The sequence below is a fragment of the Thalia democratica genome, unplaced genomic scaffold (assembly GCF_965202585.1).
Source record: "Thalia democratica unplaced genomic scaffold, ktThaDemo2.hap1.1 HAP1_SCAFFOLD_649, whole genome shotgun sequence".
Taxonomy (NCBI): domain Eukaryota; kingdom Metazoa; phylum Chordata; class Thaliacea; order Salpida; family Salpidae; genus Thalia; species Thalia democratica.
The window spans coordinates 20,398-46,801 of NW_028139651.1; the positions used below are offsets into that span (position 1 = coordinate 20,398).

Consider the following 26,404-nt stretch of genomic DNA (forward strand, 5'->3'; position numbering starts at 1 on the left):
AGTGAAGTGTGAAACTACTTATAGAATACACAAAGAATAAAAACCAATTAAACTAGTCAAAACTTACTTGTGGTGCAGATTTGACAGGTTCGGCAACAGCGTCTACAAAAGAGTTTTTAATGGTCACAGAAGAAGACGTCGAAACTTTATCGAGTGTTTTTTGTTTTACTAAGTATCCTGAATTTGAAACACTTTTAGCTTTGACTTTTTCTTTGGTAGAATTTCTGTAAAAAAAATCTTGAGTTAGTGCCAAAGTGCTACGTTCATAAATAAAAAGTAATAGTTGCAGTATTTAGAAAATATTTTTAAGTTACTCAAAGAAGGTTACCATGTTTGTAAGCACACTTACCTTTCAAATAAAGAAAAAAAATATATACAACTAAAAAATATAAGTAAAAGTTAAAGTATCTCACTTATGAGAACTTGTGCTAGACGAGCTTTCATATTTACTAGTTTCAGATTTGTTCTCAAAAGTTTTGCTCGTTCGATAGATAGGTAAAGATGATTTTCGAGGTATTGATGGTTTTGAAACAGACTTCTTCGTCTAAAAGTTAAGAATTTATAAAATAGAGTAAAATTATTGCTTTTTATTAATTAAAACTTACTTTTGGATCTTCATTTTTTATTTTGTCCGCAATGTTATTGTTCCTTAAATTTTTTGTTTTCTTTGCTGTAAAAATTATTATGTAATGTTTAGTACAAGAAAACAATAAATATTGTCGTAGCTTTGACTATGCTATTCGATAAAATTTAATTAGTTTTTAAGTATTTTTTGTATAAAAGTAAAATATACATATATGATAGTTTTAAGAAAAACACAACTAGTAATTAGTTTTACACAAAATAAATACTTAAGAACGATAAAACAGGCGAGAAAAAAAAAATTAGAATTAAACCATAATTTTAAACTAGTTTAATTTGTTAAAGAATATTTAATTTGTATAATAAAATATACAAGAACTTTTAAAAAAGACTAATGTGACAATCCCGAAGAAATTAAATTTTCTAGATGCAACAATAAAAAACTACATATAAAAAATAATTTAAACATTTATTTCATACAGTTTTAATATGTCCGAAAATATGTTAGTTCATTATGCTCAAATATTAAAATTATAAAGTTTTATAAACTAAAATTAACTAAAAACTAATTAGTGCTTGGTTTTAATGTAAACAATTTAAGTTTTTAAGAACTTTAAAAAAATTGAAGAGTAATTTTTTTAATAAATAACAAAAATAAAAATAAAACAGTAAACAAAACAATAAAAAACCATAACTTTGCTTTTGTTTAAAAACGTAGTCAATTTTAAACTTGATTTTAATTTTAAAAATTGTGAGCAAATAGCTAATCTACAAGCAAAAAGTCATTACTTAATATTCAAATAAAGGGTAAAAAAGATCCAAATAACTTAAAAACATCTATTAATAACGCCTTAAGTAAATAATGTTGGTTACTTTAAACATAAAACTATTTAACAATCAACTTATACAATTTTTAATAAAGAATAAATTTAAATCATGGATACTTTTCACAGTGATTTTTCATGAAAAATTAAAAACTACAAAAGACTAATAAGATTTGTCTACTCTAAGGTAATATAAGCGACGGACCTCAAAATTTGAGAGTTATTTTTAAAGCGGTTAAAAAGCTTTAAAATGTAAGTATGTAATAAAAATTTAAAACAAAAAATGAGACTATTTAAAAAGATCGACGAAAATATAATAAGATTTTTTTGGAATCTAATTTTAAAACTATTCTAATACAACTATTTAACTCAAGTTTAATAAATTCTTTTTAATAAAAACTAATTATAGCATTAAAATAAAAACCTTAAATAAAGTATATTAAAAGATTACCCTAAAAAATAATCATATCCCTTAAAATTAACTTAAATTCAATTTAACATTACCTACCTTTAACTTTTTTATTGTTTTGAACGTTTTCACTTTTCAACGTGCTGCAAACTTTCCTATTGGAGCAGACTGCAGCAACGTTCTGCACGGGATTGTTCTTTTTGTTGACCTTTGCGGCCTGTTGAGAGCTTTTGCATTTAGCAGCATTTTTTTTAACGTCGTCTTGCAACGCCGAGCCGTCGCCCGACGACGAACAAGAGTGCGGTGGATAGGAAAAATACTTAAAAAATTTTGATACTCTGCTCTTGGCGTGACTCCTCGCCGAGAAGTCGTGTTGAGGTAGTGTGAAGAAAGCGCGCGCGCGGCACCACACGCGGGAAAAGAACGCCTGAAAGCATCTGGGAATGTACAAGAAAAATTTCAACGCTTCGTCGGTGAACCTGCTGCTGCCCCGGTTCTGCTTGCTCAGCCTGTGCTGCTGCCTGACCCTGGTCCTCCTCGGCGTGTTGCTCATGCGCGACAGGCTTCCCGGCGAGCTGCTCGGCCGCTTCTGCTGGTTCTTTTTGACGCTCGCGCCGTTTTTGCCGCAAACGCCTTCTGCGCTAGAGCCGTTCTTAGCAGAAGAGTTGTGCTTTTTGTTCTGGTAGCATATGATGTCGATGGTCGGTTCAACTTTTTTCTCGAGTTTAACGTAATTGATGTGCAAGTCGTCCCTTCTGCGCGGGATGACAACTTTTAGCAGTCTGACTAGGTAGCGTAGGATCCTAAAAGGAACAAAATAAACGTTGGAATGAAAACAGTTAAAATAAGCTTTTACTCATATGAACACAACAGATGCAGGAAAATAATTTATCTAAGTATTAAAGATTTGATTAAATTCAAGTTTTTTTTTACTGAACTAAGTAACATTTTAAAAGAAAAAAGTAGGCAAACAAAGGTTTGCTTTGTATATAAAAGTATACATACAGAGTAGATATGTGCATAAAACAAAAGTTTTAATAAAGACAATCAGTTGTTATTAGTGTTATAACTTAACCTATAAAACCTTCAACTAAAATTAAAACTTTTGTACTTACACCTACACAACAAGTACAAAGGATCTTTAAAGGTTAAAAAAAAACGTCTTTATTGGTGTTTTGAAATTTCGTAAAACTAACTTGACAAGATGCAAAGGATTGACAACTGGTTCGCAGTTAGTTTCGCATTTAGGCGTGGATGGCAATTGAACACAACCATCTACCATTGCTAGTTTTATCAGAGGAGCTTGCTGCTCGTCTTTTAATTTTATGATTGCTTCCAGTACTTCGTTTGCCTAGTTTTTCACTTATTTAAAAAGAGTTTTTTTTATTTTTTCTGTTTAATAGGTTTTGTCACACACTTAAAAACTAAACGAACGATGAGATTATGAACACTAAAAAGTAAATGTTTAATTACAAAATCAATTGTTTAAAGGAGGGGTCAGCAGCCTTTTTTAAATTCAACGAGTGAACAATTGTTTTGACAATTAAATTTAAAAACTGAGTTGATTATTCTCCTTATTATTATTATTATTATTATATCAAAAACCTTTATTGTGATATCTAAAGTAAAAAGTACACAAAAATTGTATTTTAGCTAAAAAGAACCGTGCTTGGCGAGCCACATTTGGCCTGATGCCCGCAGTTTTCCGGCCCCTGAGGTTTAAACATACTTATAATCTTTTACCAAACCAAAGTTATTTCCAGGGTTGCCATTCATTTTTTCAAATTTTTTTCCAGGTTTTCCAAATTTCTTCCAGGTTTTTAAAAGTACACATTTTTGGGTCTATTTTCAGTTTTAAATTAATTTCCATTAAAGAAACTGTGTTAAATAGCATTGAAAAGATATTTTAAAGTTACTTTAAATGTGTTTTGTAATAAAAAAAAATTTTGATGATGACAAAAAATCTTAATTATATGATAGATTTTTTGTGTCAAATCAAAATTTTACAACTAAAAATGTTAAAGTTATTAAAATTCCAGGTTTTTCCATGTTATTTTAGCCTAGATTGTCAAATACCAGGTTTTTCCAGGTTTTCAGGTAAAGTGGCAACCCTGTATTTCAAACCGTACAGACTTTACAAAAATGTGAGATGAACTTAAAATCACCTCGAAGTAGGCCGCGACGAGCACGCCTACGACAAAGAACATGACCATGACCCGGGCGGCGACGGCGATGGTCAGCTCGTCCGCGTGCTTCGGTATCGCCTGCTGGCATATTCGCAGCATGCTCCTGGGAAGCGTGACGTTCAAGTTGAACTGGAACAGCGTTCCCTGCTCAGTGAGGAACTTGAGCGTGCGAGTGACCTGCGTCGTGGTGAAGTCGGGAGAGAACCTGCGTCGAAGAAAAAGAGATTGAAATTTAACGGAATAATAAAATAAAGAACAGTAAAAATAATCAAACAGCATTTTTCACCGTTTCATATACTTTTTAATCAGGCGATTAGCCGTTTTGAAATGCACATGCTTATTTTATTTTTTTAACTAAAACTATTTAAATTTTATATACTAGTAGAAAGTGAATAAAAAAAGATTTATTAATATTAAATATAGTTTTAAAATGTTTATGTTTTATTAGCATGTTTAAAACTAACTGGACATATAAAAAAGGCACAATATTTAGAATTAGTATAAAAAAAAAACCTTATAACTATTTCCTGCGAAGCGTTGGGCTGTAAAATATTTTCAAACTCAAAGCAATTGACAATTTTAAATCCGTATCCTTCGCAAACTTGATCATCTATAACTACATGCAATATTTCTAGAGGCAGAGGTCCCATATTTTTTACTTGAAACTTTTTTAAGATGGTAATGTATGGTCCTTCATTATAAGCTGAAATAAATCAAAAAAATATTTTTTATTCTTTAATACATAATACTTAGTATAAACACTTATAGGATTCTGAAACACATTAACCTTTTCAAAAATGAACCATCTATAACAGTTATTATATATTGTTAATATTTTTTTACAAAACATTTTAAAAACACTAACAATTATGCCTATTGTTTTTAGGATACTGTAAACAGTCTCGCAACAAGTATTCTGTGTACTGAATCTTCAAGTCTTTAATGTGGGACTGGTGGTGTTCAACTGATCCGACTTTCAGTTTTTCAATGTACGAATCTCCAATTAAGTGAATTGGCTCCAAAGCAGTTAAGTTGTTTCTAGTTTGTAATTGATATGGAGTTACAAATATTGTAAAACTAATTTCATTAATAACAAAAATCTAAATTTCAAGAATTAATCCGTTTATAAAATTATTTTCTAATATAAAAGCTAGTTTTATAGCATAGCATACAAATCGACTTACTTTAAATTTTATTTACAAAAATCAACTTCATATGTAGTACTATATACGAAAATCTTAACTTTGAAAGATGATTAAGCGTTAATATTGTTAACAGGAACTATTAATTAAACAAAACCTTTACCAAAAAATTAAAACAAAGCGTAAGAACGTTTTAATCGCTCGGTTTTACTAATATACTAAAAGTTAGTTTTACTTAAGTTTTTTTAATTAGAAAAAATGTCAGTCTTAATGTTTTTGTAATTTCTTCCATTTTACCTTATCAGTATGTAAGAATGATGCTTTGTATTAACAGTAGGTTTGTATTGAATAGGTATGGTTCTCTGCTGGCCAGGTTCAAGGACCATTATGGTGCATTTTTCATCGTTCGCACAGTTGTCCAAGTTCAGATTGAAGGCAATTTTCAGCCAAGTAAGTCCGCTATTTCCGTTCATAACTTCGCGTAGTTTCTGCTTCTTGTACTGTGATTTTAACGAATTCAAACTATTAAAATTTTATGTGCATTTGACAAAAAAAAATTGAGGCCTACTGAGTTAAAAACCAAAAAAAAAATTGTTAAAGCCTCTGTTAGTATAGAATAAGAATTTTTTTTTGTTAAAGTACCTAAATTATAGTTGCATGATTGGCTTCAAGTTTATCGCCACAAACTCACTCAAGTATGATATTTTGTACTAAAACAAACAAAAACTTATGTACTTGTTATGATTGTTACACAGGTAAGAACTTTAATATCATGGTAAGTACAAATTAGCTTAAATAGTACTTAGAAAGTTGTAGCTTATATGGTGCATTGCTGGACGATACAAAAAAATATTTTTAGCAAGCGTTTACTGGTCTTTTTGAAAGAACTTTTTATATTTAGGAACTTTTATGTTATTTTAACAGCCTAACTGACATTTTGGCACTTAAATTTAGAACCTAAACATGAAACTACAAGGTTTAAAAAAAATATTTATTTCATGTAAAAACTTAGTTATAACTTGATACAAAAGCTTATTTTTTAAATTTGTATGTCTTGAGTCACTGTGAGTAACTTAAACTTGATTTATAATTTTTTTAAGCAATACTAACATTATTTAAACTGATGATTTAGAAACAAAACGTATAAAATCTTTTACAACTACTTTTACAACTAACTAATTTTCTGTATAAATCATTTTATTATTACTAGTAAAAATAAATTTTGTTATTAAATGATTTATTTTAAATTAATGCTAAAAATAGTTGAACAAACTTGTTTGTTATGTAAATACTTGAGAACGTTTTAAATATATTTTTATTAAACATATACTGCTCTCCTCTTGTTAAAAATACGAATAACTTTTCCAGAAAATATAAACTTTGTTATAAAACAGAAAATTAGAATTTAAAGTTTATTCCTTTTAAGAAACTTCCTAGAAAATTGACAATGAACATATTTGGATACATTTATGTTTAGACCGAAAACTATTTTTGACACTATCCCAAAACATAATTATTATTTTTTCCATAAAAATTGAACTATAACACGTCAAACTATAAGCTTTCATATAATGGTCAATGTTAAACTTCATAAAAATAATACCTTTCCCCATTGGCCTTAAAAATTAATTTAAACTAATTTTAAACAAAATACAACTTACTAAGTCTGAATTGTGATTAATTTGAAATACTGACGAGTCGTTGCTAACAAAACTGCTGAACGGAAGTTCGGTTGTTAAGTTCAAAAGCTTTATGACGTCATCAGATTGAGGATAATTTGATAACGTGGTCAGCTGGACTACAAGAAAAAAGTCTGATGGATTTCTTATTTTGACCTCCAGATTCTGAAACAATATTGTATAACTAAAAAAAATGTTTACTAGTTTGTTTAAACCTTTCTTTTATTAAAACAAATATAAATTATTTGAAAATTGTTAATTTTCTTAAATTTTATCACTTAAATTGTTTAGTTCAACAATGTTTAGTTTAGGTATTACTATAAAACCTATCAACTATAGTTTCGACTAACACTGCTATGTCCAACCATGGTTTTAGGAAACTTGTAATGGTTGGTGTCAGCCAAATGCGGCCAATACAAAGACGCTCGGGTGTCCAAGTGGTAAGTCTGCTGTGATGACGTCATCAATGTAAATGTGGCTTCCTTTCTGTTGACGTAATTTATTTTGTAATATAAAAATTCCAGCTTGGTAAACTTGATCAGATATTATAAATTTATTATAAATATATAACAATTACAAAGACATATTCTATTTGCACTACGAAAGGTATAAAACTTTTACCTCAAGCAGCTATGTACTTTATAAACATTTTATTTTAATTTTATATTATATTTCAGTAGCAGTAAAAATATTTAATTCGTTTTCAAACTAAACTTACTTAGCTTGATTGCTATTCACAACTTTGTTCCACCGATCAGTTAAAATTTTATAGCACTTTTCATCAATGCTACTTGTGCTTTTTCCTAAGCTTAAACTTGTAATCCATGTATGTCCAACTGAAAAGAAATTATCACAACTATTTGGCACATCTATAAACTATTACAACATGTATAATATTTACAAAAATAAATCACTTGACTATCAAATAAACCAAAAGGAACGAAAACAATTAGTGAGCAGTAAAACACTATAAAATATATTCACCAAACTTCTGTCTATTTTTTCATCGTTTTTATTCTGTTTGAGTGGCTCAGGTTTTAGTGCCTGGGTTGCGCAATAAACCACAATAAAAACAAATAACTCCTTAATTTTAATAGTTTACAATCTACGGAAAACTTGCGAAACAAACATAAAAAACAAACTAACGAGTTGTTGAAGATGGCAGTGTGGTGTAGCAACCGTTCAGCTTGCATTCCTGTCGTATGTCGAAGTAAACTTTGCCGCTTTTCACAAACTTCCCTCCGCACGACTCTTTGCTTCTCAGCTTACTGTGAGTTGAAGTTGATAAGTCAAAGTGAGCATGAGTTAATTTGTATCATTAAAAAACAACAGTAAGTGTGAGTGGCAGCAGATCAGTTGATACAAACATAAGGAAAGTACGTAAGACTTGATATTTATTCTACCTCTAAATATATTGAGTTTTTCAACAGCTGAAATTAACTTTTACAACGTTTTATTTGATCGAAAATATATGAAGTTATTAAATTTATAAAAATATTCAAGTCTGAATAATACAAAAAAACTTTATAAAAATAGTTTTATACTATATAAGACTTTAAAAAATTTCAACCTCAAAAACAAAATTAAAAAGAGAACTAATTTTGTTGGTATTGCATAAACTTTAATTTTATTATACCTCAAGGTAAATCGTTGAATTAAATAAAACTACAAAAACAGCAAATGTGATTTTTTGAACCTTTTTACTTAGTCCTTATTGCTTTGTCTATAAATATATTAAGCGAAATATGCCACACAAAAAACATTTGATTCGTAAGTAAATTAGATCTTCTTCAAAAGGCTACCACGAAAGAGCAGTATTAAATAAGGGGATAAGAAGGTCATGCGCTTTTTTACATGTTGATCTATAAAGATTTTTAACTTAACAGTTGCTTGTTATCATTTCTTATAATAAAAATAAGTTTATGAGATATGAAGCGACAGAGTCGGAGAAATCTTCAGGGTCCCAATGGAAGGGCGAGGTAAAAAAAAGTCGAAAAAGACTATATCACTAAAAATATCATCTCCCACAATTTTTGAGCAATTTTTCTCAAACTTACTTAGTTGAATCTTAACTTAGTAATAAAGAATTCTATAAAAGTTATTTGTAAAATTTTAAGTATATATTTTTTTTCTTAAAAAATAATTTTTTTTTTTGTTTTTTTGGTCATAATTTAGTATTTATTTATTTTTTATTATTACAATAGCGCTTTTATTTAAATAGAAGAAACATTTCGTGAAAATTTGAGATTAATAGCTTAAAAAATGAAGGATAAGATAGATTTTAATTGAACTTTTCGAAACTCCGAGAAAATCGGCCTTAAAGTTTTTTGATTCCAAACAGTTGTATCATTTTTTTACAAAACTGATTATATCTCAAAAATTAATTAATTTTTTTATTAATTGCTAAGTTTTTTATAGTATATACTCCAAGTTTTCAAATAAGAGCCAATGTTAATTTTTGTAAACAAATGTTGGAAACCCCTATGCCCTTACTGGGAACGGGTCACTTTTGAACGAGGGGACACTTTTGCACGCAGGGTTACTTTTACACGTGGGGACACTTTTGCACGGCGTTACTTTTGCACGAGCGTCACTTTAGGACGAGGGGACACTTTTGCACGGCGTCACTTTTGCACGAGGGGACACTTTTGCACAGCGTCACTATGCGCGACGTTACATTTGCATGGTGTCATTTTTGCAAAGCGTCACTTTCGCACGGCATTATGTTTTCGAGGATATACTTATGAACAGCAAAAAATTTAAACAGTCAGTCAATTTCGAACGGAACTTCACTTTTGCACGCTTCTAATCGTTTTTTCTCATATGAAAACTAAAATATTTTTTTTGTCAACTTAAATAATATTCGCTTTTAAACGAAAGTTGTTTTGAATTAATAAAACGTGGTAGTTTTTTAATAAAATTTTAATGTAAAGTTTTATAAGTTTATTCTTTTAAGAGTTTATTTTACAACTAAGTTTCGGTCAAAGAGCTCGTAAGTGCTTAAATAAAGTTCTTATATAAAAGTTTTTATTTGAAGTTTTACGTAGAACAATATTTTAACGTACCACAATTCATTAATTCATATTTATAATCTTAATTTAAATAAACTAGATGAACACACATTTTCTAATTTAAAAAAAATAAATTTTAAATACTTTGAATAAAAATAATCTCAATCTCGTTAATTTTTAAACAGAAAGATTAACTTAATTTAGTAAGGCTTTAAAATACGAATCTTGAGTATTATTTTTTATTTATATTCTCTTTATGTTATAATTATATTATATAGTTGTTAGAAAAATATTTTAAATTTATTTTAATTTTAAACAATTGTTAAATTAAAAAAAAAAATTAGTTAATTTATGAAGCGTAAAGGTATTTCAAATTTTACTTGATATTTTTTATTTTTTATTTTTTTACCTTAGCGTGAGAATAAAAAGAGTAATGAAATAGCGCATTTTTCATGATTTAAACTCGGATTAATTCATTACTATAATTGCAAGATCATAATAAGCCCATGAGAGAGTAACATTTGCAAGTTTGAACTTATGTTCAAAAAAATATACAATAATAGTCTTCAACCGCTGCAATATTTCAATAATGAGGCTTGGCAGATTTATTTTTATCGGTCACTTGAAATAAGAAACAAACTACCAAATGAATTAGTTTCTTGCAAAAACTTTAAAGAACTTCGATTAAAGTTAAAAAAGCTTTATCTGAATTATATTTGTGTTAGTAAATTTAATAAGTAATTTTATTAACCGTTGATTTAATTTTAAGATTTAACTTAGTTTACAGTTAAATTTTATTAGCCGTATCTTTACTCTATTAATAATGAGTAATTTTTCAATGTATTTAATGATTATTCATCTGGCCAGTCTAATGTTAAGGTCCTTGCAGCGTTAGGTTTTTATTTTTGTTGTTGGTTAATGCATTTAAATAATTGATGTTGATCGTTCTACATCAAAGTGTAAATAAGTATAAGTTTGTGGTTAAAACTTTGCTTTTTATGTTAACCTATAAATTTTATATCAAATTATGTTTTTATCTTTGTTTTAATAAATAAACTATTTGTGTTTATTCTTATTTTTTTCTTTGTGTGTCTTTCAGTTTAAGTGGTCTAGGTTTTGATGCCTAGGTCCATCATATGGACAATAAACTTGGAACCGAAAATATATAAAAAGGCATAGCTGTTGATTTTATTAAAGTTCAAAATAAACTAGAACAATTTACTTACACTTAAAGATTTTTTTATCCTAGTTTCTAAATAAGTAAGTTTTTTGTCCCTGGTATGAATTTTTTGTAAAAAAAATTATTTTATTCTTTCGCTAGTTTGTTTCAAACATTAACTTTTACTGTTTAAGACTTTAAATCTTTCATTATTTGCCTTTAATATAAGCATGTTATAAAATTTTAGTTTTCAGATTCTTTTTATGTTACAGATTTGGTACTAGCTAAAAAACTTTTTACCAAAAAGCAAAATTGATGTTCCTTGCAAAATAGTCATCGTGCGAAAATGTCGCTGTGCAAAAAATCCATCGTAAAAATGTGACGTTCTGCAAAAGTATCGTTGTGCAACAATGCTGCCGTAAAAAGTTGTTATCGTAAAAATGTCGCCGTGCAAAAGTGTCTTCTCGTGCAATAATGACGCTGTGCAAAAATGAACCTGCGTGCAAAAGTGACGACCGTGCAAAAGTGTCTCCTTGTGCAAAAGTAACGCCGTGCAAAAGTGTCCCCTCGTGCAAAAGTGACCCTTCGTGAAAAAGAGTCGCCGTGCAAAAGTGTCCCCTCGTGCAAAAGTGACACTCCGTGCAAAAGTGACGCCGTGCAAAAGTGTCTCCTCGTGCTAAAGTGACGCTCGTGCATAAGTAACGCCGTGCAAAAGAGTCCCCTCGTGCAAAAGTGACGCCGTGGAAAATTGTCCCCTCGTGCTAAAGTGACGCTCGTGCAAAAGAGTCGCCGTGCAAAAGTGTCCCCTCGTCCAAAAGTGACCCTTCCTGCAAAAGTGACGCTCGTGCAAAAGTGACGATCGTGCAAAAATGACACCCACCCGCCCTAACTATAGTAAAATCTATATACAAACACACACACTATATATTTTTAATGCCAGATTCTTTATTCACAAAAGTAAAAATTACGAAAATAAAAGCATGTAACTAATTTAAACTAACCGATGGTAAAAAAGCTTGCTGTTAGACGTGAAACTTTCTAATTTAGTTGAATGAGCGAAAGATGAAGAAATCTTCAAAGTTTGATGCACAATTTTACCCTGTCGTAATACTTTTATTCTGATTTCTTGTCAAAAACACTTCTTTACAACTTTATTTCAAATTTTTATTTGTTACCAAACTCACTTTAATAAACTTTTTACTTAATATAATACAATAAAAGTTTTAAATTCCATACAATGAAAAAAACTTGCTGAATTAGTTTTAATCTTCAATAAATAGTTTCAAGTAAGTACAACACTTAACTTATTTTATATACAAATTTAATACTGTTTACCTTATTACTATCAAGAAACATATTATTAAGAAAAACTATATGAGTAATTTCAAAAACTAACAGGGAAACTTCTTGGAAATGTTAGAGATTCCGGTTCAAACACCAAAGACCCCACTCAACCTGTCCTCTCACCGTTATTTGCAATGTCTACAAGGTTGTTTGAATAAACATTTTTATAAATTTTAATTTTTCTTTGCTACAATAAAGGTACTTTTAAGTTTATTTTAAACTTTTGACAACATATAAAAATAGGAAGTTGCTTACAAAATACGTTTTTAAATCAATTCAGATATTTTTAGGAAACTACTTTATGTTAATTTTTATAAATACAGTTTATTGATATATTGTTTAAATAGTAACTAATAAAACAAGTGCTTTTAGTTAAAGAGTATTAAAATTATATCTTTAACAAATTAAGAAATTTTAATCTATTAAAAATAAAATACTTACTTAACATTTATTTTGAACACTAAATAATTATACATTTTTAAAGCAAAGATACAAAAGTGTACTTATTTCAAGGAATATTCTAGTTCTGTGAATCATTAGCTAAGCAAAAAATTAATAAAGAACCATACCATAAACTCTTTAATTGTAAATATCAAAATATTTTATTTTGTACCTCATAATTGGTCTCAATTATAAGAAGCCCAGTGTAGCTTTGCTCATTAGGTGGCGCTGTGAACGTAACATCCAACGTAAGGTTGCTTTTCTCATTTACTACTACCTTTTAAAAATTAAAGTAGAATTAAATTCTAAGCATTTTATTACAGTATTTTTAAATAATCTTTTTATTTCATTAAAATAAAAGTATGTTCCTAGTAACTAAAATTTTAGATAAAATTTAGATAGAATTTTTTAAACTTGTGTACAAAAAGCTACCTATATAAAAATATTAGTTAAAGGTATACAACTATAGTTATCATAATTCAATCAAGCGCTAAATCATATAAATGTATATAATAAAACAAAAAGTGTAATTTATTGCGACATCTACTTGAAAAAAAAATCAATAGATAGGTAAACCAATGATCCATATACATATATATATATAAGTGAAAAACTACTTTATTTATCTGATTCGTGCCGACATCGTGTTCAGCAACGTCGTCTCCGCTGCTGTCCTGCGCCATCGACACTTCCTCCTCGTCCAAATGCAGTTTCAACTTGAGACCGCTGAGCGTCGTGTAGATTGACTCTATGTTGACCTTGAAAGCACAACAGTTGTTGTAAAATTTGTTCAGCTTGTTGTTTTAATAACTACAAAGAATAGCTTTGCGTAAACTGTGTTTACAAACTTTTTTCAAAGAGTAGTATAAAATAGCTTAAATACCATTTAATGTTTTTTATTAGTTTTATGTGAAACTCATAAATTTATACTAAAGAATAATAAACTCACTGGCGCAGGGTTTAAGTTGATAACTTTGATAGTTTTCATCCGTTTTTGCCTGACAGCAACAACTTGAAAATCCAATATTTGGGTTTTGTCTTGTGTTTCATACTAAAAAATGTTTACTTTGAAATCTATAGTTAGGATAAAGCATACTTGAGTAATTCTCAATAGATATAACTTTTTTATGTCAAAAAAATATAACAACAATTCTATTAAAGTAATACTAAATTAGTGTTATTGTTTTATATACAGGTTTGCTAGAAGTTTTTTGAAATTTTTTTCCAGGTTTTCTGAGTTTTTACAAGATTTTTGATAGTAAAAGTTTTATTGTCCATTTTTATTATAAAATTAAACTTAAGATTAAAAACTGTCTTAAATATTATAAAGATATTGAATTTCATTATTTGATATGTAAAAAATTCTTTAAAAATCCAGATTTTTTCAGGCCTAGGTTTTCTAATTGTACTGAAATTAAAATATAGTTTAATATTACTCATCGAGTTAAAGTTTTGATGTTAAGTTTTAAAAATGATTACTACTTTTAGAAACTATTATTTTATATGAGTTTCAAGAAAAGATCTTTTTCAACTTTGCGAGTAAAATAGAATTACCTGCAGCCAATTGCTGTATATTGTGATTGGAACAGTAAAGGAAGATATGTTGGTGTTCACGACAGCTTGCAAATTCATCAGAGTGGACCCCGTGCTCTTCATGGCGTTGCGGGCGGCTGTCATGTTGCAAACGAGGTTGAAAGAGGGGCTGATGTGACGGGCGGTCAACTTGACATTGACTTTTATCGACGTCGCAGACTTCAACTTAGTGCCGAGCTCTTCAACCTGGATGAGAAATATAATCGAATTGATTGCATTTTGTCCTTTAATTTAAATTTATTTAAATCATAAATGTTTATTTATACAACTGCAAGATAGTAATTCTACTGTCATGGGACGTTACAAACATTCTTATTTTTTAAAATGTTTCAAACTAATACTATTAAATGAAACAATGGCTAAAACATTACTTTAGCTTTGATATAAAAGTTTACCTATTTAGGTAATTAAGAATTTTTTCAATAGAATACTTAGCTTATATTTATTTAAGGATACTTATACTTGTTATTTAAATCCCTTTCTTACTTTTGTATAGATGAAAAAAAATCCAGAACTAACAAAATTATACATTTCAAAGAAACTTCAAGAAACAAAACTGTTAACATGATACATATCTACTTTAAAGCTATTTTTATTTATCACAAAATTTTCATAAATCAGTTTTTTTAGAACAGTGTACAGACAAAAAATAGTTAGTATCAACAAACTTAACAAATTCACATTGTAAATGAACAACTTTGACGTAAATTTTAAAAGGTTTGTTCAATAGAAAATATATTTTTTTTAAACACAAATCTTTTATTGATGATAAATTCAAACAGTACATGCAATAAATTATAAATCTGCCCTGTATGGTTTACACTTCATTATACCTGTACAATGGGGTCGTTGCTAGTCATGCCGTTGCCGTGCACATCTATCCGGTGCAGCAAAACGTCAAACGTAAACGAATTCATCATTTCGATTGTTCTCTCAACCACGCTGTCTCCGTCGTCCTTAAACTTCGGCAACCCGATCAAGGTGGTAGTCTCGTTCCAACCGAGCGTGCTGTGCATTTAAAATCATTTACAAGTTTTTACTTTTGATCTTACGTAAAATTTTGTAACAGGTAAAATAATAAGTTTTTTTTTATGCACAACTATAAAACTATGCTACTCAGATACGTTTCATTCGTGTTTATAAAACTTTATACAATATTTAAAATATATAGTCAATGTTTTTTATCTGCTATTGAAAATATGTACATTTGACTTAAATAAATTATATACTCCTCGTTAAAAAACGTTATTATGTTGTTTAACAACTTTAATTAAATTGTTAAGTAAGACAAATACAGATAGTTATCATGTGTTTGTCACATGAGTTAATAATGAAAACAAAATTAACAAACTTATAAACAATATTCTACTTCATACATCTGTGTTTGTATTACACCCTTTAGCTAGCATACATATATATTTTGTTTATGAAACGTATTTTTTGTATTTTTTTAAATCGAATTTTTTTATAAATCATTCAAAAGCCCTTCAAGCGGGCTCTATTGAAAGTGATTAATTTTATAAAATCACATTATTTTCTATACATATATATATATATATTAACAAAACACAATGCTTTACAAATACAATTGTTTCACTATTCTGTTAAACAGAACGGATCTTCAGTTTGTACATTGTGATAACATTTTAAAACATAAATATTTTAAAACATATATATATATATATAGAGAGAGAGAGCATTAAAAAATTAAATGTTTATTACAAAGTATGATATTATACCAAATACATGTGTTTAATTAGAAAACATATAATTATTTTGGACTAAAATTTATTATTATTTATTTAGATATCTCTCTAAGCAAGCTTCTTTGAAATACTGTAAGATATTTTCTCACTATTATTAAAGACTGTTAAAAGTTTTAAAAAACTTCATCATTTTAAATTGGCTTATAATCTAGCCCCGCAAACTAATTAAAGATTACTAATGTTTATACAGTTAAATAAAAACTAGTAAAAATTACCCGTCGTAGACAACGGCTTTATAAGGCAAATAAAGATATGGCTGTTCTGCACTTGAGGTCGCTATAATTAAGTTACCATAACAACCTTGCCTGTGCTTTGATTTAACTTTTTCAGCTGTAAATAAAAAAATCATTTGTTAATACTAATAAAAAAAAAGTTAAGAATAGAACTATTTAAAAATATGTTATACCTTGCCTGTACTTCACTTTAACTTTTTGAGATGTTATTTAAAAGTAATTTTGTATGTATAAAACTATAAGTCTTATATACTTATGATTATTTACTCTTTTGGTAAATTTGAAAATTTATGTTAGCTACAATATTTAACGAGATGTGCCAAACTATTTCATCATTAAAACCACAAAAATCAAAAATAGTCTAATTTACTATGGCTCAAAATCAATTTGTTATTTAACTAATTTCTAACTGTATACTTGAATCATAAAACATGCAAAAATTTAAAAGGTTATCCTAATAACAAATGTTTTAAATAATACCACTGTTTGTATACCACGAACTGTTTGAATTCTAGTTAGAAACTAAAGTATTCAAAACTTACGATTAAACGTAACATTGGCAGCAAGCACAAATTGTTGTTTTGATGTGGGTATTTTCGTTTGTGTGAGTTGTATCTCTAACGGTTCTTCCCTCTTGACTTTTTTCTTTTCCACTTTTATGCTTTTTATGGTAATTTCACGATCTCCTGTGTTCAGCATGTACACTGACAGCATTCTTTTTTCGTCTGTCAATTTAAAAATAATTAAAAGTCCGTTCATAATCTTGTAACTTTTTAACTTTCTATATAAGTGGCAATAACACTGATTTAACTAAATTGTTTAAAACTAACTCTTAAAAAAGTACTAACCACTTCATTATTATAATGTACTAGTTCAAAAAACACTACATATATTATGTATAAGTGGACTACATAAACTACACGCTTTTTAAAAGCATTTTACTACACTTTATGAACAAAACAAAGCAGATGTAAAATTTTAATTTTCTATTCTTTAAACAATTTATTTGACATACAATTAAAAGATAAATTTTTCACTTATACTAAGATTATGAGTTATAAAATAAATAAAAAAGAGAAATAATTATATAAAAGTAATTCTAATACAAATACTTATATTAAATAAATGTTTTTTTAGTTTATAAATACAAAAACAAACTTAAAAAAAAATTATTATATAAATTAACTTTAAACCAAGAAAAAAAAACTATTTCAATGCTATAAAATCTAACAAGAAATTGTACTTAACGCTTCAGCATGTAAATAAAACATTTGTATAGAAGAAGCTAAACTGATTCACATTCAAACTAATTAAAAAAAAACTACCTCCGGATCTCATTGTACCAAAATCCAAATAATCCATTGAAAAATATATACCAGGTTCTGTTAAAAAACTATTAATTTAGACATGCCACATATGATTCTTTTTAGCAAAGTCTTTTATCAACTAAAGTGTATTATAAAATTTTATTTTAAATAGTTAAATATTTTTTTTCATACTTTATATCATATACAAACACTTTATATGTAGAAATATTATTTAAATTTTGTTGTTATTTTTAACGTTTTTTGGTAAATAATTATGAAAATATATTTTAAAAAACTAACTGGAAGTGATAGTGACATCCATGGGAACTTTAAACAACGTGCAATTATTTTCACTTTCAGCCCGAATATTAATATATGCTGTTCGGTTACCGAAAGTATTTAAATTTGACACAATATAGTAAACTCGCATTAAAGATTTAGTTTCGTAAGGCTCCACTTTCTAAATAACATTAAGTGATAATTCAAAAAACAACTTAAAACAAAAAAATTACATAATATACGTACAATTTTTTAAACTATTTAAATTTCGGATGTTCATTTTTTATACAACTGAAACTTTTTTACACTGATTTTATAAATTATAATACAAGCTTAGTTATTCTTCAGCAGAAACTGATACGTATCACTGAATACATACTACAAAAATATTTTAACACATAAGTGAATATTTTAAGTTAAAACAAACCCATGCAGAAGTGTCAGCTGAATCTTGGCCGTCAGGTAATTGCAGATGCAAATTAACCGACGAACTATATACTTCTTTCACCTATGGTAGAGAGTTTTTTATTATGTAAACATATATAAGTGGAAATGATAGTAAATCATAGTTATAAAAAAACCATCAGTTTCTTTATAATTTTTCTTTTTAAGTTGTAAAATTTAAGCATGAGCTTATTTATATACATGAGCTTTACTTAAGTAAACCTTAAAACGTATTTTTATTCGTATAAAATTAGTACTGATTCCCTTTTAATAACAAAAAAATGAATTCAATACTTGTATAGGCGAAGAAGTTGGATTGAAAATGGTTAGTAATGGAGAAAAAGAACTATTGACAAATACAGAAGAACTCGTAAGCGGCTTAAACCGGTATGGATTCGGATGCCCAACTCCAAACAACTAAATAATGTAAAGATTATATTTTTTATTTTACACCAATTAATATATTAAAGAGTTTTTATTAATTAGTTTTTTTTTATATAAATAAGTTTTAAAATGCTAATAGTAAAACTGGCACCTAAAACTAAAACAATAACTTAACATACTGGTTACTTAAAAAGCCCTTAATGTTATTATCTAAAATAAAGTAGCATAAAATAAAACTTTTAAGTCAACAAATAAAATTAAACTTTTTCAAATAAGTATTTACCGAACTTGTTCTTTAATGCTTCACTAATTACATAGAAAGTTCATTTATATAAAAGATTGATAAGACAAAAGAAAATGAGAATATTTGGCCATCTAAAGGTAAAAACAGATTTTTAGAAAGCTTGCATTTCCTAGTTATTATTTTGTGATTTAAACTTCTAAGCCACCTTTACTTGATTTCTATCAGTAATTTTAAAACGATTTCAAAATGTTTTTTCTAAAGTAATTTGTAGTTGTGTACTTTGTATACGTATAAAAATTTAATCATAAAAATTAAGTTTAATCTAAAGTATAACTTTATATGATATTTAAAATAAAAGATTAAGTAATCTCATTTATTAACCGAATTATGTAATTTTTGTTTCACTGAAACCATTTTATCAACAAACTAAGTATATTAGGTGTAATCGAATATCCTCGCATAAACAAAGTGGCTTCTGAAGCTGCACGAACTTTTAAAATATTCACTCAAGTGTTTAAATCTCAGCTTTCCCTTTATCAGATTTTTTTAAAGATGCAGTTTTACATAAGAGAGATATGAGATATGAAACACTCAGGAAAATAATGCAGGCACGTCAAACACAACATAAAATATACTAGTGATGACATTAACGAAAAAGCTAAATAAATCTCTACAAATTGAGGGTTCTTAAAATAACAAAGTTATAAACTTACTGTTGAATTTAAAACTTTATTAATAATATTAAAAATGAAAAGAATTTGAAAAGATTTCATTAAAATACATTTTATATTTAAAGTATTTTTTATCAGTACTATCCTTTAAAACAGAGTCTTTCAATAAGTACCAAGAAATCAAATTTTACAATTATATATGAGAAAAGTAAACTTGATGCTTGTAACTGTAAAATAAATATACAGTTATAGTTTACAAATACAACTAAAATTATTAAAACTCATCAGCATTGCCAAGAAGTTACTTCCTAAATCTAAAATTTAACACTAGACTGAAAGAACAAAAACAAATCCAATAACAGACTTCGAATCTAGTTTTGATCTTATTAGAACTTTTAGGTAAGGATACCTATACTAAGAAAAAACCCGGGCCGTAGTCTGTAGCAAGAGCTGTTATTTTAGGTAGTATGTGCAGTTTAGTATTTCACGTAGATAAAAGTTACAATTACAGAAGTGTTTTCTAACAAATTTTATAAGTTATTCATTTATGAATTGATGCTAAAACATCTTTTTTAAGTTGAAATAAATACTGTTTGTGTAAGGAGGATTAAATGTTAGGCTATTTTTTTTCTAATTTTTGCAAAAGATAGGCTAGGGATGTATGTTATATGTGTATAGACTTGTTTTGTTCGGCATTGTTTTAAGTTAGCTTTTAAAATATATTAAAAACAATAGCAAATTTGAAAATAACCATTCCATTAAAACTGTGTTCATAAATGCAATCCCTGCTTTAAAAATATATATATAAACACATTTAAAATTTTATATAGTAAATATCAAAAACCCATTAATCGACTAGTCTTTTATTAGTCTTGAGCTTAAGTATAAGCTAAGCTAACAGCTTTAGATGTTGTCTACTTATAAGCTAAAATGTATTTTATATAAAAGCTAAATATAACTATTTTTGCTAAAAAAATCATCAATAGCTTATCCAACTTCAAAAATTTGTCTTTACTGATTAGAATTATGATACTATTTAACTAATTTTGGTTGTCAGTAAAAATAATCATTGTTTAACCAACTTCTTTATGTGGATTTCATCGAATAGTTTTACTATATGTATAGTTAAAGATTTTTTATCTTAAATGCATAATAAAAACAAAATTTTAAAATGAAATTCAAACATACCTGATAGGAAAATCTTCCTTGTGAAGTATCTATATAGATAGTGTTTTCAACATTTCCAGAACTTCTTGGATTAAAAATAGTTTGAAACGATGTATTACCACCAGTTGCTAATATCTAAACATATTTTTAATTTTTCAGTTATAAGTTGTTTCATAATCTTTTTTTGTAAAATAAAGATTATAACTATAGATTTTTTATTATTATTATGTTCTTATATATACAATCAACAAATATATTCTAAAACTTTAGTTGTTAGTGTAAATTGATGCTAATAAGTAGCTTAATAATCAGTTTCAATATAATATTTTACCGGACATAAAATGTTATCATTATATTAAAGTTTGCTGTTTTTATTTTTCAGACAGATAATAACTTTAAAATTATCGTGGTTGTGATTAAATAACCTTGTTAATGGTTAAATAAACAATGAGTTTCTCTATCTAAATTTTAACAAAACTCAAAAAAACTACAAAATTTTAAGTTTAAGACCTAAAAAAAGTAGCAACAAGTATTCTAGCACCGAAACAAGAAAAGCAATGATATGGCAATTCAAGTTATTTTAAACTATAAAACTCAGTTTTCTACGAAGTAACTATATATTTTGAACCTGCGTCGAATCATGGTTATACTGCATGTTCATTATTCATAGCTATAGACTTCGGCTTTAAAATTTATTCAACAGGCCTAGCTTTCATTTGTTGTATGAAATAAGTATTTTGAATACTTTATAAAAAAGCTATTAATAAATAGTACGCATACTTTAAGGTGAATTTTACAGAAAATTAACAAAAAATAAAAAATTTCAAAATCAAATAGTAAATAGCAATACAGTGCTTATTCGCTTATCCGGACAGTTTTAGTCAAGAAAAAAATTCAAAAATAACACAATATCAAACACAAACATTTTTGTGTGATACAAATATTTAAGCTTTCATACTGTAAGAAAATGTTAAGGGATTTAATAAGATCTGCAATTTGTTTCATTATTATGACGTAATCATATTACTGAAGCTTACATTTAAGCTTTGTTCAAAACTAGTTTAGTTATAAAAAACCTTTGTATATAAAGTCAGTTTTTAAAACTTTTGTAAACAATTTAAATATGACTTAACATTTTTTTTTTAACTTTAAATGTTTTTTTAATAGTTTAACAAATTCTAAGTTTTAAAAATAATAATGTAAAACTGTTAATTTTATGTTTCACTTTTTGACAACTTTTTATATTTATAAGTTATATAAGTTGTTTAACACACTCAACATACCAGATTTTAGAAATGGCAAGACTTCAAAAAAAGAAAACGAGTTGCACTAACCATTGAAAATAAATCAGAAGTTTGTAAAATGGTAAAAATATTCTGTTAAAGTCTTTAATAATTGAGCAATTTAGCATAAGAAGGTCACTTTGTACAACATTTTGATAAGTGAAAAAAAGTTTAAAAAGTTTAAAGTAAAAAAAATGAGGAGCTGAGCTTTTATTATGTATTGCACTAAATACAGCAGTTTGTTCTTTTATAAAAATAACTTTTTGTACTTATCCGGACATTTTTACAGAAAAATCTCGCCCAACATGTCCAGAAAAAAACTAAATACTAATTTTTTATGATCTGTTTATAATACTAAAAACTGTAGATAAATATTACTAGGCATCAGCACAGCATGCTAAAATTTCAAACACTCTGACAAAAATTATTTTTTTAAATCATATAAGATCTCATACAAAATTATGCGTTAACCTTATTTCCAAAGAAAGACGCATGTAGGTGCGGAGTAGAGCCAGCAATCGAATTCAACTCAACATCTTTGTCCATTTTATTATATATAATGATGTCTCTTGTTGTAACTGTACCTATTTCTCTGTAATTAATAAGAAACATTGTTATTTTTATTGGTATCATAAATCAGATGTTAACTTTCGATACTCATAAATAATATTTCAGAGTTACTTTTAAATACTTTATACAACTTACTGTGAAAATTTAAAAAAACTTACTGGTGACCAAAGTCTATGTATGGAGGACTAAATTCTAAAAATCCTATTGTTTTTGTTCCTTCATCTCTGTGTTAACAATAAATTTATGTATAAACATTTCTTTACATAACTTTTTATAAAGATCATGTTAAGTAAAAATATTATTTTTTTAATTTGTACAGATACCACTAATTTTATTTTACAAAAATAAAATATCTAAAAATAAACCTGATAACTTATAGCTAATAAGCTAAATAGCTAGAACGAAAATTTTTTTAATTAAGAAGCATAGTTTAATGATAGATGCTGTGATGTAGTTATTTCTTAAAGCATTGCATTAAATAGAAGAAAATCTACATAACATCACTTTTAAAAATTAAAAAATCAAAGACATTAAATGGTTTAAGATGTAAAAAACATATAAAACTGGATATACTTAGTTTTTTTTGGATTGATTACTGTCACAGTTATTATATGCAATTCGTTATTGCAGAGCTAAATATTTTGAATAAAAAAAAACTTTTTTCCAAAATTGCTTATAATTGTCTATTTAAGCAGCTTGAAGAGATATTAAGTCAAAAAAATTATTAAAAAAAAACTATTGGTAAATAAAAAATTAAAAAGAGTACAAACATAAATAAAATTTATTTATAAGATGTAACGTTAAAAGGTGTTAAATCCTGGAGATCCTGATAAGCTAAACTTATCAGAAGATATACCACAGATGTTTTTGTGTCAAAACTTTATTCTGACTAACGGCGTTTCACTGCTCTCAAATAAATTTAAGAAAATATCTACAGAGTCTCAAAATAGCTCTAAGAATAAACCTAAGCTAATAATAGACATAAGCTCTAAAAATAGTCTATTCTTAGAGCTTTTTTGAGACTCCGTAGATCTGTTCTTAAATTTATTTGAGAGCAGTGAAACGCCGTTAGTCGGAATAAAGTTTTGACACAAAACGTCTGAGGTAAAATTTATTTATTTAAAAATTGAATCATAACTTAAAACTTATGTACTTATGTATTTGAAAATATCAACTAACTAAACTATTTTTATTGCCTCACAATGTTTTAGTAAACTTTATAATAATTTCACCAACAAACTTAACTTTAATTTGCTTTGACAATTGGTGCAATAAGCACTAAAACAATAGCAAGCAAATTTGGAAAAAAAATTTTTTATATAAAAAAAATTAAACTAGATATAATTTTCTACTTTCTGTCAATGTTATATTTGAAATAAATAAAACATTTTTAATGAAAAAAAAATACCTCAAGGCTGTATTTTCACACAAAGAACTACTAATACTTTTTTGTTCATCTGTTATAGCATCAAGCAGATTTCTTAGTAGCTGTAATTGCTTGTTTGCTATATCATCCGGTGGCTATAATTATTAGTTTTTTTTATTATTCATATTTACTTTTCTATAGATTTATCAGAACAAAATGTAAAAACTACCTTAACTATTTTACCTAATTCAACTAAAACTTTAAAAAATCATTAATGCGTTTCAACTTTTGTTTTACTTTGAAGTTTTTTTTTTTTTTTGTTTAATTAAAAATTAATTTGTAGTACAAAAATCTTTACAATAACACATACTTTTGTAAAAATCTTGGAAAATTTAATAAAAAATTAACTTACTTACAATGAATATGTTTGGAAAATACTTAAGAACTACTATATAATTTTGAAACAAATAAAGTTGCAATACTGTAAAATAAAATAACTACTTTTCTGTGACTACTTTCATCCTTAAATGAAATCATAGCTTGCATTTGCTTAATTTCAACTTGCACATGCTCTATAATTGTGCTACTATCATCCTCACTCTCATAATCCCAACTTAATATTTCTGACTTCATCTCCCCTAAAAAATAAATTGATAAAAAAAAAATTTACATTATTATTCATTAAATTGTAATTCATAACAAATATTAGATAGTATTGATTTTTTTTTCAACTAGATGGTTGCAGTTTTTTAATCTTTATTTAAAAAGTATAGTTATGACTGTTGATTATAAAAACTATATTAGCAGTCATAAAATTAACTTCTACAAAATTAAGAAAAATCTAAACAGAACATAAGTTTAATTAATATATGTACATATAAAACTATTTTAGTTTAAATATTCACAAAAAAATAAAACATACCTAAAGCATTCACAAAATTAGAACACAGTGAAAGTAAGAACACCAACATAAAAAATACAGCTTCAATTTTTAACTCCATTTTTTTTTTTTTATATTTACTATAGTTTATCTCTGCAAAAGTTTATAAAGCACAATAAACATTTTTTTAATCTTAATAATAAAAACAAGTGTAAAAAAATAAAAGTTTACAATTGTGATAAAAACATGTTTTATCAAACTTTATAAAAAGGAAAAGTCTTATGACTTACTTAGATACTAGTAACAAATAATTTTCTAGTTTGTATTTTATAATATACATTGCTGCATTGGTTTTGTAGACTTTATAAATGATGAAGTAAACAATTGTTTTTATAGTTAGTATTTTATTTCAAAATTACTTTTCTACTTAACTAGGGAGCAGTAGAGTTTTATAATCTAAATCAGGGTTTCTCAAAGTGGGCCACAAGCAGCAAAGGGGTAAGAGGGGGGCCATAAGCAGTCAAGGAGCCACAGGGGGACCATGAGTTCATACTTTGAAACTTACACTAGATATTCTTGAGTTGCAGATGAAGAGAAAAAAAAAAGGTCTTAGGGGTTTTTTATGGTAGTTTAGAAAATTACACTAGACATTCTCGAGTTGCAGATGTAGAGCAAAGAAAAAAAAAGGTCTTAGGGGTTTAGTTTAGGAACTTACACTAGATATTCTCGAGTTGCAGATAAAGATTTAAAAAAAAAGGTAGTTTATGAGTAATCTTGTTGAAGAGGGCCATAGCTTTTTCAATTTCTTTAAAGGGGGCCATTTGCAAAAAAGTTTGGGAAACCCTGATCTAAATCAACAAACAAAATTTTGCTAAAGTTGTAACTAAATTTTAAGTATATATGAACTACTACTCAGCATATATAACGTATGACAATGAACTATTTACTGTACCTCAAGCAAAATAATTTTACTATTTTTATTTTAAAAAGGAGAAAAGTTCAAAAACCCACATTTACTTAGAAAGAAAGAAAGAAAGAAAGAAAAATGTGAACGCTCACAACTAAGGTCGATGGATTGGTGTGGAGAAAGACCTTTCGGTCATCGAGCTATAGTGTGATAAAGCTTAGAGTGTGTAAAATTTAATTTTATTATTGTTGAAGAAAATTTGTTCATTGTGGAAATATGTGTTACATAAAAATTTAATTACTAACTATAGTAAAGCTAGAATATATCGTTTATTATATAGTAATTTAAAAGGTTTACTAATTAAGTTATTACTAAATTTTATTATTTTATATATACTATTTTAAAACTATTAACTGTATTTCATACAATTTTTTTAATACCCTAACATGAAAAAGTTTGGTGGTTGAAGCTAAATTTACTACAAACCATGATTGGCTGCTGAGTGCTGACTTTTAAATACCGTTTACTAGTTA

General features: G+C 27.0%; 1 protein-coding gene across 1 annotated transcript in view; it reads right to left on the minus strand.

Moving 5' to 3' along the window:
* Positions 1–25,106, minus strand: part of LOC145846800 (transmembrane protein 131-like) — a 33,157-nt gene extending 8,051 nt beyond the window's left edge. Inside the window, exons 1-31 of the mRNA XM_082953412.1 lie at positions 25,007–25,106; positions 24,586–24,722; positions 24,127–24,239; positions 22,877–22,942; positions 22,620–22,740; positions 20,887–21,000; positions 18,694–18,816; positions 18,383–18,463; positions 17,977–18,136; positions 17,695–17,751; positions 16,912–17,094; positions 16,352–16,466; positions 15,204–15,378; positions 14,332–14,556; positions 13,727–13,828; positions 13,395–13,535; positions 12,950–13,054; positions 12,431–12,474; positions 7,969–8,090; positions 7,541–7,658; positions 7,173–7,308; positions 6,805–6,987; positions 5,441–5,643; positions 4,900–5,039; positions 4,515–4,704; positions 3,981–4,206; positions 3,012–3,166; positions 1,915–2,618; positions 606–670; positions 414–544; positions 68–224 (exon numbers count right to left, since the gene is read on the minus strand). Coding sequence (XP_082809538.1) covers positions 68–224; positions 414–544; positions 606–670; positions 1,915–2,618; positions 3,012–3,166; positions 3,981–4,206; positions 4,515–4,704; positions 4,900–5,039; positions 5,441–5,643; positions 6,805–6,987; positions 7,173–7,308; positions 7,541–7,658; positions 7,969–8,090; positions 12,431–12,474; positions 12,950–13,054; positions 13,395–13,535; positions 13,727–13,828; positions 14,332–14,556; positions 15,204–15,378; positions 16,352–16,466; positions 16,912–17,094; positions 17,695–17,751; positions 17,977–18,136; positions 18,383–18,463; positions 18,694–18,816; positions 20,887–21,000; positions 22,620–22,740; positions 22,877–22,942; positions 24,127–24,239; positions 24,586–24,722; positions 25,007–25,085 — 4,671 coding nt within the window. The 5' untranslated portion in view covers positions 25,086–25,106. The remainder of the gene's footprint in view (positions 1–67; positions 225–413; positions 545–605; positions 671–1,914; positions 2,619–3,011; positions 3,167–3,980; positions 4,207–4,514; positions 4,705–4,899; positions 5,040–5,440; positions 5,644–6,804; positions 6,988–7,172; positions 7,309–7,540; positions 7,659–7,968; positions 8,091–12,430; positions 12,475–12,949; positions 13,055–13,394; positions 13,536–13,726; positions 13,829–14,331; positions 14,557–15,203; positions 15,379–16,351; positions 16,467–16,911; positions 17,095–17,694; positions 17,752–17,976; positions 18,137–18,382; positions 18,464–18,693; positions 18,817–20,886; positions 21,001–22,619; positions 22,741–22,876; positions 22,943–24,126; positions 24,240–24,585; positions 24,723–25,006) is intronic.
* Positions 25,107–26,404: the final 1,298 nt, after the last annotated feature.